This window comes from Lycorma delicatula, chromosome 4 (genome assembly GCF_047948215.1).
Source record: "Lycorma delicatula isolate Av1 chromosome 4, ASM4794821v1, whole genome shotgun sequence".
Lineage (NCBI taxonomy): Eukaryota > Metazoa > Arthropoda > Insecta > Hemiptera > Fulgoridae > Lycorma > Lycorma delicatula.
In genome coordinates, this window is record NC_134458.1 from 181,823,279 (window position 1) to 181,836,974 (window position 13,696).

The 13,696-nt window shown below is 28.6% G+C and overlaps 1 protein-coding gene across 1 annotated transcript; it reads left to right on the plus strand.

Annotated features, from left to right (window-relative positions):
* The first annotated feature begins 2,064 nt into the window (after positions 1 to 2,064).
* LOC142322766 (uncharacterized) lies at positions 2,065 to 13,247 on the plus strand. Its single transcript, XM_075361841.1, has 4 exons — positions 2,065 to 2,100; positions 4,321 to 4,482; positions 6,199 to 6,357; positions 13,077 to 13,247. Exons 1-4 carry the CDS (start codon positions 2,065 to 2,067, stop codon positions 13,245 to 13,247), a joined length of 528 nt encoding a protein of 175 aa, XP_075217956.1.
* The last annotated feature ends 449 nt before the right edge of the window (positions 13,248 to 13,696 follow it).

Below are 13,696 nucleotides of genomic sequence, written 5' to 3' on the forward strand. Positions count from 1 at the left end.
ATCATGATGTATTTAATAAAAATGTTTTTGCAAGAAAGCGCGTAGTTTTAAGTTTTTAAACATTACGGAAAATTTTATCAACATTTTCAAAATATCTTTACAGAGATTAAACAGATAAAATAAATAAGAGGCTGTTCATAAATCATCAAAAAAAGTGACCCTCTCTTCATAAATTTCATAAACATAAATTAATTACAAATATAATTTATTTATTTTTTTTTATATTATATACCTCAAGCAGATTATTTAATCAGAGAAACCATTTCTACAACTTAAACGTCTAAACGATTCCAAAAATTGTATTAACATTGATTGAAATCCGAACTACAAAGATTCGCTAAAAATATATTTTTAATTATATTTTAAAAGATTTAATTTTTAAAGATGTAAAGTTTACTTTTTAAAAGGTAAGAAAACCACTCACAAAACATTTTTATTAGATAGGCTACAACAAAATTATTTTAATTCATCGATTAAAGAAGGAATGTTTGGTTAAAGATCAGATAACAGATTTAAAAACTTATCTCATTTTCTAAACGAAATTAAACATTTCCCTAAGAATCTTTATATTTCAGATTGAACCTTAAATAATAATAGTTTGGTCTTAATTACTAAAAAAAAATAGCTTAATAAAACCAGCTTTCGGACAGATAATACAAAAAACGTAATATACGCACGTATATTACGGATTTACAACAGAGCTTTGGATTATTACGATTGATTTTTTATCATCCATGACAATTATAAATCTCAGAATTAAGTGTAAAGTTATAATAAACTAAGTTCTACCTCGGCGCGATGTATTTTTGCTTTCTGGATTGACCAGTTGATTATTAGAAAGAATCTCTACATCCCAAAAAAGAAGTCTCTGTCTACGGTTAAATTAATCGTATATGATTACTGCCTCACCTGTGATTTTCATAATCTTTATTTTACATTTCTATACTGTAGATAAGTGACTTTTAGATGTAATTAAAGAGAAAATTAACATTTTCGATATTAGATGTGCTATGTGCTCCAACGCTACACTCTGGTCAGTTTCCCACGTTCCGGCTGTCAGTTTACTTTAATTGATTTCATCATCCTAAAAATAAGCAGAGATCACTGTCATTTTTATATAATCGTGATGTTATTCGAAGAAGGAAGATGTATTCGAAATGTAGCAGCGAAATGACGCTGCAAGTAATCAGTCGCGCTTTTCGATTTCGCAAGCGTAATGTAACGGTGAATAATAAGAAAAAAGTGTCTGTATAGTGTAATGGATTTGTATCACATTTTACCGGAATATGATTTAACCATCATAACCTAACCGTGAAAAATATGACGCGATTTTATGGATAAAAAATAGCGTTAAAACTCCTTGGTCGAAACGAATATTTGTAATTATATCACCGTCGATTCTTATCGTTCTTGCAAAAATTGTGCGTAGATGTCAGTTTAAGTAACACCGAGAAAATTGGAAGAGAAGGCCGTGTTGTCGAAATCGATAAAGCGAAAATCAAGGCAACAGATAACTTTAGTAAAGAATAGGATCGTTTGTTAAATTAAGAAATTAGTTTATCCAACTCTAAATTTATAAATATTATAAACAGAATGTTTTAATAAATTTGTACTTTTACCCTTGCTTCCTTCTTTTTTGTTTTATTTTACTTCTTAATTTTTCATTTTTATTAATTATCTTCCATAAGTATAAATTCCAAATTAACTATAATCAACTATCAATAAATTATTAAACGAGTTAAGATGTTACATCTTTTTTAATTTAAGTGACGAATCGGAAAAGTATGAAAAAGTAAGAATAAAAAGTACACGGAGAAGTTAAAAAGCTTCTTATCAGAGAGTAAAGGAACTGTTAGAAAGTACGGAAACGCTAAGAAGGCACATTACAGTCTAATTTTAACATTATAGTGGAAAAGGTTTAGTTATTACGGGACAGGAGGTACGAACTAAAAGGTACAGAAATTAAATTTCATAAAAGCGTGATAGTAAGACAAGGATAGATTATAAGATAGCGGTAAAAGTAAGAGAGATAACAGACACATACAGTTTATTGATTACGATAGGATGAACAAGACTAAGGCGGTTCAGTCATGTAAAGAGGTGAGTAAAGAAAGAAATAACATTGAAAATGTTGAATCGGGAGTTAAACAGAAAGGGGCCGACTGATATATCTAGGAAATAGTCGTGGTAGGAAGATGGTTAAAAGGAAATTATGAGAAGGGGTGTGGCAATATAGAGGATAATGGAAGAAGAACGGTAGCGGGACAAAAAGAGAGTGAGAGAGATTCAGAATAATGGATAAAGGAAAGGAAAAGAAGAAATGAAAATGAGGAAATACAGTAGATAAGAATAAAACTCATGTACAATCACTAGGCCTGTTTAACAATATAAATAAAAATAATACCTTAATTGAAATTAAATTTATAAAAATTGAATAACGTGTTAAGAATATATAAATTTATTACACAGCTTCCTGTATTTTATAATATGAATACTGATATAAATAACAAATAAAGTAAATGAACATTATAATTAAATTACTGTTCAAATAAAGCATACAAATTGAAATAAATAAAATCAGATAAAATTCGTAAAAAAAAACATAATAAAAATGTAATACTGGAAATTATAAAACAGGATACATTATACAAAAATTAGACTTATTTAATTTATTTACCGTCATTACGGCTAATATTTTATTTCAGATATTTCCCTAACACCTTTAAATAAACTATTTCCTTTACATTATATAAAAATATATGTAATTTTTTTTTCTAGTTTATATTTAATAGACAAACCGAGTAAACTTCAAATTTATTTGTAATAAAACCTTTAAAAAAATGTATAAGAATATTTTTATATGTTCTATACTTTTACTTTTAAATTATCATTTTTGTAATTCTAATAAAAATTCAAAGGTAAATATAAATTTTTACTTTTAATTTTAATTTTTATAAATAATGTAGATTATTTTTTTTAATATGAAAAGTAAATTTAATATTAAAGTGAAATCAATAAAAACTTTACGTAAGTCTTAGTTTTCGCTCAAAATCCAGCTTCTTCAAAACGGCCGCTATAAGCGCTAAGTATTGTCGATGCCGTTAGATAAGGCTTATATTTTCTATAAGGATCTTTGACGTCGGTAATTGATATACTTAAAGAGTTTAATTAAGTATTAAATGTTTATCGGTTTAAACGTTTGTTCAATTATGATGTAATTTTTGGATTTTTTATGAGTTTATATGTATTTTTAAGTCGTTAAATCGTGTTAAATTTCCATATTTTAGAGTTTATAAATAAAGTTTTTTATGTTTATGTAGTTGATGTTTGTACACTTGCGATTTGTTTTAATAAACGGTTCATAAAAAGGGGATTCAATAAAAGAATACTATTAGGTATTCTTTATATTTTTTTAAATCTACGATCTGCCTGTCCTATATAGAACGAACAGCTAAAATAGTAAAGTTTTTATACCCCAGATAAATCGTCTGCTCTAATTTTGTTAAGTTCTACCTAGAACGGTGAGTCCAATAAAAAAAAAATACATGAAAGAAATTTATTCCATTTTCATAATACAAACAATCCGTAGATTGAATATACTGAACGTTACTTTTAGGGCTAACTGAGTCCTATAGCACAGTTTGGTGTACTAATATGTAACAGTATACTCGATTCGGTGAAGAAGGCAATGGGCAGCTACTTCATACCCCATTTTCCTGTTTGGTGTACCTGACAAACAACAGTTGTAGTAATTAAAAAAAATAACTAGCAATTTTTCTGTTCAATTATAGAGACGGAAATTATAGACTAGTAGAGTAAGCTAGTGGAAGCTGTCCATAACTATCAAGGTTAGCTTGGAATTAAGAAATAACGGCTAAAGACCTCTACGTGCAGAGATTTTAGTTTACAAAAACATGACTTGAAGATTTAAAATTGCTGAAAATTATTAAAAACATTCGAAATTTTAAGATGCCCTGAATAAAACAAGATTTAGGGAAATAAATATTTTGAGAAGGGTTGGAAAGTCACTACACTATAACCGATAAAATATTATAAGACAGAAATACTTGAAATAGATACATCATTAGGAACTAGTATCTATTTTTGAAAACTTCTTGAGAATTCTGGGTAGGAGCGCAAGCTTCTATTAAAAAAAAAACCATTCATTCGTTTCGTTACCGACAATATCGGGATTAACAACAAAAAAAGCGATTTAATTGAAAATTATAATTTATATTTCATAGAAGAAAAAAACACTTTCTTCAATGAAAACTTTTTAATTATTTTAATCATAAGATTAATATCAATTTAACTTTTTAGGATAATTCAAAATGGGATATTAAATTTAAGAGTATAGAACAATGTAAGGATCGTGGTAACGGAGATTTGGATATAAATCTACGTTTAAAAAGAGTTTCCAAAACAAGACACGATATAGAAGGCAATATTACTTTTCACGTGCCTGTCGGAAATGAAATTAAGGTATTTATCATTATTTCATAATATTAAAAGTATAAATTATAATAACGTAAAAGTAAGTATAAAATATTGCACAGTACCAAAATTATAACGAGTAAGTACGTGTTACATCCTCAATCGGATTATTTGACCCGGTTATTGAATCTCAGCAGAACGGTGAAAAAAATAATCGATTCTAGGTCTCTTTTCTTAGCTTATATGATGATGTCATGTTTTAAAAGTAACGGGTATCATATTTAAAATGATAAACAGCTTTTCCTTACAAGTTTGTTCCAAAGTACCTTCGACATATAAATGAGCAGTATTTTAAAAATAAAAAGATGTAAAGTAAGGCTAAATTGTCAAAAGTCAAAACCAAGTTTAATGAAAACATTTCATTGATCCTCTTAAAGTCAAAATAGTTCGAAACATAATTTCCAGTCGGTCAGATAACTGTACATTGTTGACATTATTTTACCTAATTACTTAATATTCTATTAAAATCTTATAAAAAACTCAATTTAAAGATAAAGAGATTAGAACGAGTCGTTAGATTTTATGAATAACTCATAAAAACTTAAGTCTCTAGTTTTACAACAATTTTTTAATTATCTTAAAAAATTTTTGTTCAAATATTTTATTTTAGAGGTTTTTTTGGTAAATCCGAAATAAGAAAGACTACGTTTATAGATCTGATTCCAAAACGTTTTTACTTCGATATATTATAACTAGTAAAATTCATAACCGATCTGTTAAAATCTTGAAATAAACAGTTACAATGCTTTAAATAAATCTGTTGTCACATTTTTTTCTTTTTTACTTTTCATGAAGAAATTTTTTTGTAAATAAAACTCATGTAATATACTAGTCGGTTTCGTTATGAATTCAAGGTACACATATTTACATTAATTTAAGGTACTGAAGATTTGAAGTTTTTTTTAAATTATTATTATTATTATTATTATATTATTATTAATAAATGATGAATGTAACAAAGAAGAAATAAAACTTACATTTTTCCGAATAGCCAAATTTTACGTCTGTGAAGAATGTATTTACTTTTAAAAACATTTACTGTTCACTAATTATCGAAGATTTCAAAAACAAAACATAAAATAATTCTGTAAACAAGTTTTAAATCTGTTAAAAAATTAAAAAACACGACTACTAAAAAAAAAATAAATAAAGTTCATCACTTAACGGTCGAAATCGACTGTAAACAACGAGCAGATGAAGGTTTTTCAGAAAGATACCGAGTCATATGTTTTCTAATAGTTTTTAATGCTCATTTCGCTAGAACGGAGACTTTTTTCCTACTATCCTCCATCCGGCAAGCTTTTTTCGATTCCTCGATAAAGCCATTATTCGATCATGCTTACACGATCGAACATACTGCCCGTCAAAATTCATATGAGTTTTTAAACATATATGTTTAAGAACATATATGTTGTAGCCTAAGACACTTAGTAAGTAACGTAAGGATTCCAACGCGGTATCATACATCTAAATTGGTTCAGCCGTTGAACTGATACGGTGTAACAAACATATATACACCCTAAATACATTACACTCCTTTTTGGGCAGTCGTGTAAAAATAGTTTAAGATAGGCTATATGGAGTGCTAAATTTTATGAAAATAATTAACTTTCGGTTAAAATTGATAATTTTTCATTAACAAAATGACCTACTTACATTTTAATTAAAGTATGAATAATACTTAACTTAAAAAATTTTTTTCAGGTTCTCGTAGAAATAAGCATCTGGGGTAATGGCGGTTGGAGGAATAATTTTTATAAAATTACACGTAATACTGCATGTTTTGAGAGTTCATTAATTGCACATTTCTATGAACAAATACGTAAGCATTCTGGTATGCCTAAAAGCTGTCCAATTCCACAGGTATGGAAAAAAATATTTTTAATAATATTTTAGTAAAATGCAGTCCAATTAAACTGAAAGTGAATAAAAACATAGTTAATGAAATGTAGTAACGCTATCACGGCTTACTAATAAAATGTCTATTTCTATACTATGTCTTCAAATTGTATACCATATAGTAAAATGTATATTATATACTAAAATGTATACTACATCTATAAAACGTCTATACGTTGTACTATGAAATTCCTTAATAAGATAATAAATTGTTACGTTAGTAATTTAACAGGAAATAAAAAAATAAATAATAACTTTGATTTTAGAACTCAAAATATTCTGCCTTGTTCAAATGAGACGCACACTGTATTGAGAGTAGTTTAAATATATCCAATGGGAACAGACTTTTATTTACGTTAACTTTCAGTTTAACTGAGGTATATTACAATAACTATTTTATTTTTTTTTAAATTTCTTATACAGTTTATTACATTAATAATAAAGAATTAACGTCTAATAAAATGCAATAACAAAAATAGAACCCTTACTAATGGTTTTCAAATATTAAAAATAAATAAACAAATGCACATTCTGATTATAAATTATCATTAGCAGTTAAAAAATAAATTAGTTAAAATAATTAAAGTTCAAAATAAAACAACATAAAAAAGTTCAATTACGCAGAAAGACAAAAATTATTTATTTGAATAATTATAAAATAGAAAAATAAAAACGCTCAAAAAGCGTATTTTTCAAAATATTTGACTTAAAATTGCACGTCCATTTTGATTATTAAACAATCAAAAGAAAATATTGAGAAAATACTATATAAAAAAAAATACATAAATAAATGAAAAAATGGATAAAAATGAAGATCGCCGAGGCGGAGTGGTAGCGTCTCAGCCTTTCACCCGTAGGTCTCAGTGTTCGAATCCCGGTCAAAATGGCATTTTTCATACAGTACGAAATTCAATTTTCATAGAGCAAAATGACCAAACCAGACGATGCCCGCCTTTTCAAAAAAAAAAAAAAAGGTAACAATAAATATTAATGAAAAAGATTTCGATTTTGATTACCTGAAAAGTTTTGTCCTTTTTTACGTTTAATTCTATAAAAATTCTTTTATAATATCTTTATTTCTTTTTACTATTATTTTTTTCATTGGTTTATTTTTTTATTTATCAATTTTTCAGCAATGTCTGATGACGATAATAGTTTTACAGTCGAAATAGTTATATTTAAATATAATATTTTGTAAACGTATTTAGTTATCCGATTTATTTCAATAACCTTTTATCCCACCGCTTTCTTTATGTGTGTGTTTATCCAGAGCGTTCTGAAAGTTGTTTTGCGCTGGAATATAATTCATATAAAATAACTCAAATATTATTTACGCGTTTAAAAACAAAATATGGAATAAATTAAATTTACTGAAATTGGTTTAAAAGGATTTACGGGCTTTTCAAGATTAATATTTTTTTAGAAAACTAAGAAGAATAATTTATTACCCCAGAATGTTAACTATTCTTTAAAAATTTTATTAAAAAAAAAAAAAAAATGGAAATTTTTATTATAATCCATTTGTCTATAAAAATATCTTAATTATAATAATTTAACTTTAAACTTTCCAATAGCAAATTAAACCAAATTTCTATAAACATTTATTTTTTTTTTAAATACGGATATCTTGGTTTTTTATATCGAATAAATTATAAAATCACTTACTAAAAAATGTAGTACAAAGTATTATCATAATATTTTGATAATATTATCTTAATATTAAAAATTGTATTAAAAAGTAAAATATTTTCAATACAAATAGTGTTACATAGTAATAAAAATAAATATCTTTTTAATTTCATTAGTTACTTATTTTCTTTAAAAATTATTTAATTAACATCTTGCAAATAAATATCCAAAAATAAAAAACATGATAATTTGCGAGAGGGCCTCCACCCCACCCCGCTCAATCAACCCCACCAATATCGCTATGGTTTTACCGTTTGTTTTACTTTTCTTTTATTAATATTATGTTATTTTTCATTTAACTTATAAATAAATACCTTCTTCCTTATATTACAGTAATGTCACCTGTTTTAAGTTTTTTTTTGTATTTTTTCTCCTTTGGTTTTTAGTTACTTCTTTGTTTTTTTTTTGTTTTTTTTTTTTAACTGTTGCCTTACTCTTACTAATGAAATATAAGTTTAAGAGTATTTCTTAATTCTCTTTTTATGAAGTCTGTCTCCCTCTATGAATCATGAGATCTTGCCGATGACGAGGGGGCTTGACTGCTCAGTGATACAGCGTAGCTGGACATAAGGTGCAACCATATCGGAGAGGTATCTGTTGAGAGCCAGACAAAGGAATGATTCCTGAAAGAGGGCAGCAGCTCTTTCAGTAGCTGTTAAGGGCGTAAGACAGGAGGATTTAAACGGCCATATCAACATCACTCAATCTTCTGAATACTGCGCAGCTGAAAGCAATGGAAAACTATCGCTTTTTTCCAATAAAATGTAACTCTCTGCATTTTCATGTAATAAATATGGAGGCGCCATCCTTAGTAAAATACTCTGGAGGTAAACTAGTCCCCGTTTGGATCTCCAGGTGGGGACTACTAACAAAGGAAGGGGCCACCAGAAAATTAAAAAATAACATTCTACGAGTCGGATCGTGGAATACTAGAAATCTAAAAAAAGGTTGATCGGTTAGAAAATTTAAAGAAGGAAATGGACAGATAAAATGTAGATTTAGTAGGAATTAGCGAGATTCGGTGGGAAGAGGAAAACGGCTTTTCGTCATGTGACTTTAGAGCAATTAACTCAGCGTCAAATAAAGAGCAGGTAAGAGTAATAATAAGGCAAGAAATTTTAGCGCTCAGATTAATAGCAGAAGGAAGATTAAAGAAAAAGCCAACATACACGGCATTTATAGACTTAGAAAAGGCATTTGATAACGTAGACTGGAAAAAATTTTCAGTATTTTAAAAAATTTTGGGTTCAAGTACAGAGATAGAAGAGCAATTGCTAACATTTACAGGAACCAAACAGCAACGAAATAATCGAAGAACATAAAAATGTCCCCTCTCTCCGTTACTTTTTACTCATTACATAGAACTAGCAGTTAATTATGTAAAAGAACAACTTAGATCCGAAGTAACAGTGCAAGGTGAAAAGATAAAGATGCTACGATTTGCTGATGATATAGTACTTGTTTACTGTTCTGTAGCCGAGAAATTTACAAGAAACTATGAATGGTATGGATGAAGTTCTACAAAAACTACCGCATGAAAATAAACAAGAACAAAATGAAAGCAATGAAATGTAGTAGAAATAATGTAGATGAACCACTGAATACAAAAATAGGAAAAGAAAACATTATGGACGTAGAAGAATTCTGTTATTTGGGAAGTAGAATTAGTAAAGATGGACGAAATAGGAGTGATATAAGATGCCGAATAGCACAAGAAAAACGATCTTTCAGTAAGAAATATAATTTGCTTACATCAAAAATTAATTTAAACATCAGGAAAACATCTTTTAAAGTATATGTTTGGAGCGTAGCTTTATGTGGAAGTGAATCTTGGACGAACGGAGTACCTAAGAAAAGATAAGAGCTTTTGAAATGTGGTGCTATAGAATTTTAAAAATCAGATGGGTAGATAAGTGACAAATGAAGAGGTGTTGCGGAAAATTGATGAAGAAGCATTTGGAAAAATATAGTTAAAAGAAGAGAGATACAGGCCACATATTAAGATATACTGGAATAGTCGTTTTGATATTGGAGGAACAGATAGATGAGAAAATTTGGGCAGGCAGGCAACGTTTGGAATATGTAAAACAAATTATTAGGGATGCAGGATGTAGGGGGTATACCGAAATCAAATGACTGGCACTAAACAGAGAATCTAGGAGAGCTACAGAAAACCAGTCAAATGACTGAAGACAAAAAAAAATGAAGTCTGTTTTGGCTCTTAAAATGTTTATTATCTGTAAGTCGGATTTCTTGTTTCTCTTGGTTTTAAAACCTTGTTTTGAACTGTTGAGTAATTTTTTCCTTAAGTTTTGTTAATTACTGATAACTGATAACTGACTAAACCTTTTTCGATTAGTTTTGTTTCTTGTTTCAAATAATATTTAAATTGTTTACGTTGGTCTTTTCCTATTTACAGCTTTTTACTTCTTTATTTAATTACAAAAGCTCTTTTTTCTTTTTATGTAATCTGAAACCTTGTAAGCTTTGTTAGCTGAACTTGTACTTAAGCGAAGTTTGATAGATGTACTCCTATCAGATATTCGAATAGAGTGAATTTAAAAAAAAATGACGTTACTGTGTTACAGATTAAATACTGTTAAAGAAGACCAATTACTGTTATTAAGACCAATAAATTCCTTTTTAATTGATTTACCAAGACCATCAAATATTTCATTATGATGAAACTTTGGATCACTTCTAGGAATATGCTTAATAATTCAAATTATTTCAGGATTATTTTTAGCAATACATTACTCACCAAGAATTGATAAAGCTTTTAAAAGAATTGTACATATTACCCGAGAGGTAAATTACGGATGAATAATTCGAAATATTCATGCAAACGGTGCATCATTATTCTTCATTTTAATTTTTATACACACAGGACGAGGAATATATTATGGATCATTTAAATTAAAGAAAACATGAATATCAGGATCAATAATTCTTTTAACATTAATAGCAAGAGCATTTATAGGATATGTATTACCGTGAGGACAAATATTTTTATATATTTTTATATATTTATATATATTTTTATATCATTTTTATTTAGTTGCTCACGTAATAAAAAAAAGTTCTAATATTATGCAGTATGTGAATACATGAATATTCCCTACTGAGTTGAAGCAGTGTATATAATTCATTGTTTCAAAATAGAAAGGGACAAATTTACTTCTACAGTGGTCGGAAAGTTGCTCTTGCTCTGCACTGGACTATATAAGTGTAATGACGAAACTTTCTTAACTATTACTTTGTACTTTTTTTTTTATAGAAACAATTATTAAAATAACTGGAATAGTTTATAATAGGTGTTCAAAATTACAATCTCCAATATCAATACAATACTGCACACGGTTCAATTTGTTTCCAAACATTTTAACCGGATGATGTACTGGAATGCCTCGTACGTATGCCGTTATTGCGGTTTTTAGTTCGTCAACTGTGTGTGATCTGTTGCGATACACTGCTTGTTTCGCTGCCCTCCACAGATTCAGATTGAGCGATCAGATTGGAGTCAGATTGGGGGAGTCAAATTGGGCGATCGCGCAGGCCACAAACTCCTCGAAATGATTCGCTAACCAAAGAAATTTCGTAAAAAGTCATTAACCTGTTATTTATTGGCGCTGTGGCCATCTTGTTGGAACCAACCGTGATTGATTTCCACGTCTGTAAACCGATTAATGAAGTTTGTTAAAACATCACATTAACGATCTCTATTAATTGTATTTTCAAAAAGGTTTGGACCCACAATACGCGTTCTACTCGTACCGACTCCCAATTTTCGCTTCGTGTAAAGATTGTTCGGGTAATTCACGGAGCCTAGTTGTCGACCACAGTCGTGTATTTTGTGAATTAATATACCCTTCCAGATGAAACCACGCTTCATCTGTAAAAAACATAATGTCGAGGTTATCAACGGAATTTTGGTCGATAAAACGTTTAAACCGTTGACAATAATCTAGTCTTTTGGCATATTCTGTAAGTTTCAACTCTTGAACACGCGTTGCTTTGTAAGGGAAAAGTTATAGTTCTTTTCTTACATCTTCATGTGCGGTAGCAAGTCCGATATCATGTTTCTGTGCTAACTTACGCGTCGACTTTGATGGACTCTCGGTCATAGGACCCGAATTATCAAGCAGCTTCTGTTCGTTTAGTTTAGATGGTCTTCCACTTCGAACAGCGTCTTCAACAGAGCCTGTTACCCGAAATTTTTCGATAAGAGTTCGAACTGTATTACGGCAAGGAAGAGGAGTATTTGGAAACTTTTCAGAACAATTGTGCATCATTAAAATCAGTATATACTTATCACCTTCACGAAAGACGTGTTGAACTACCGAAAGAACCATTACGTTTCTCGCGACTATTGATTCCGATAAACGTATCTGAAGCGCGTTCAATCACAACTCAACAACTGACGTCTTAGTTTACTACTGCGCAACGCCCAACGAACCCACAGGGCAACCAACCTAAAGTCGAAAGAACAGAATCCACCCCATAATTCAAAAGCATACTGCCAGCGATTTTCCAAACGCACTTTATAATAAATATAAAAAATAACACAACCACAAGATAATTAGTTAAATCAGAAAAAAGTTGCTAACTTGCATACGGATTTGTCATCACATCCTGTCCATTATCACTTACAATTTACGTAAATTTGGAAAGTGCACGTTTATTACAGACCTGTAAACCATGACTATTATAATATTATAATAATGAAAAGTAGATAAAAAGAGAACTAATGTTTATGAAGATGTGGAAGGTAGTCTGTAGTCGTATCGAAGATCTACACCCTCTTAATATCAATGCACGGAATTGAAAACTGGATCCTTAATAAAAATATTTCTCCCAAACTTTTTTTTCAGAAGCGATTTTAAAGAAGAATTAAAAATATTATGAGTAAAGTAGATAGAGTAAGTAAAATGAAGTTAATTGAATAAATATGTTTAAACGCACAAATTAATGTATAATGTTTTTTTTTTTTTCAGGGAAGGTATGAAGTCCGTGAACTGAACGCTAAAGAAATTAATATTAATAATATACCATTGTACTTAGTTCCTAGCGAATTAAAATTAAATATAATACATATAAGAAAATCGGATAATACACGTTTAAGCTGCATTACAATCGTAGTCGAATCAAAAGTTAACTTATTGTGAAACAGTATGGATTTATGTGATCATAAAGTTTAATAATAATTACAAATATAGCAATTTATCAATATAAATTAATTATTTTATTTGTGAAAAATATAATGTAATCTAAAAACGATAGAATTTAGTAAACGGAAGTTGATTTCGCTAAATGCATACACTATAATACAATGTAAAAAAAAAAAAATAGCCCATTCAGAATATTTAGTTTTTCTCACTGTATTTTCTTTTTTCTTCGATTTTTCATTTTATTTTGTTATTAAAATGAAAAACAAGTGTGTACGAATATTAAGAATTACATAATAGAAAATAAATAATGTTGGTTAAAATTTATTAGTAATTTTTTTTTCTTTTAATTCTTAAAGATTCACATTAATTAACGTTAATAAGATATCACGGGAAAAAATGAAAAAAGGTTTTCTTTTCATCAAGTGAAGTGAAATTATTACCCGGGA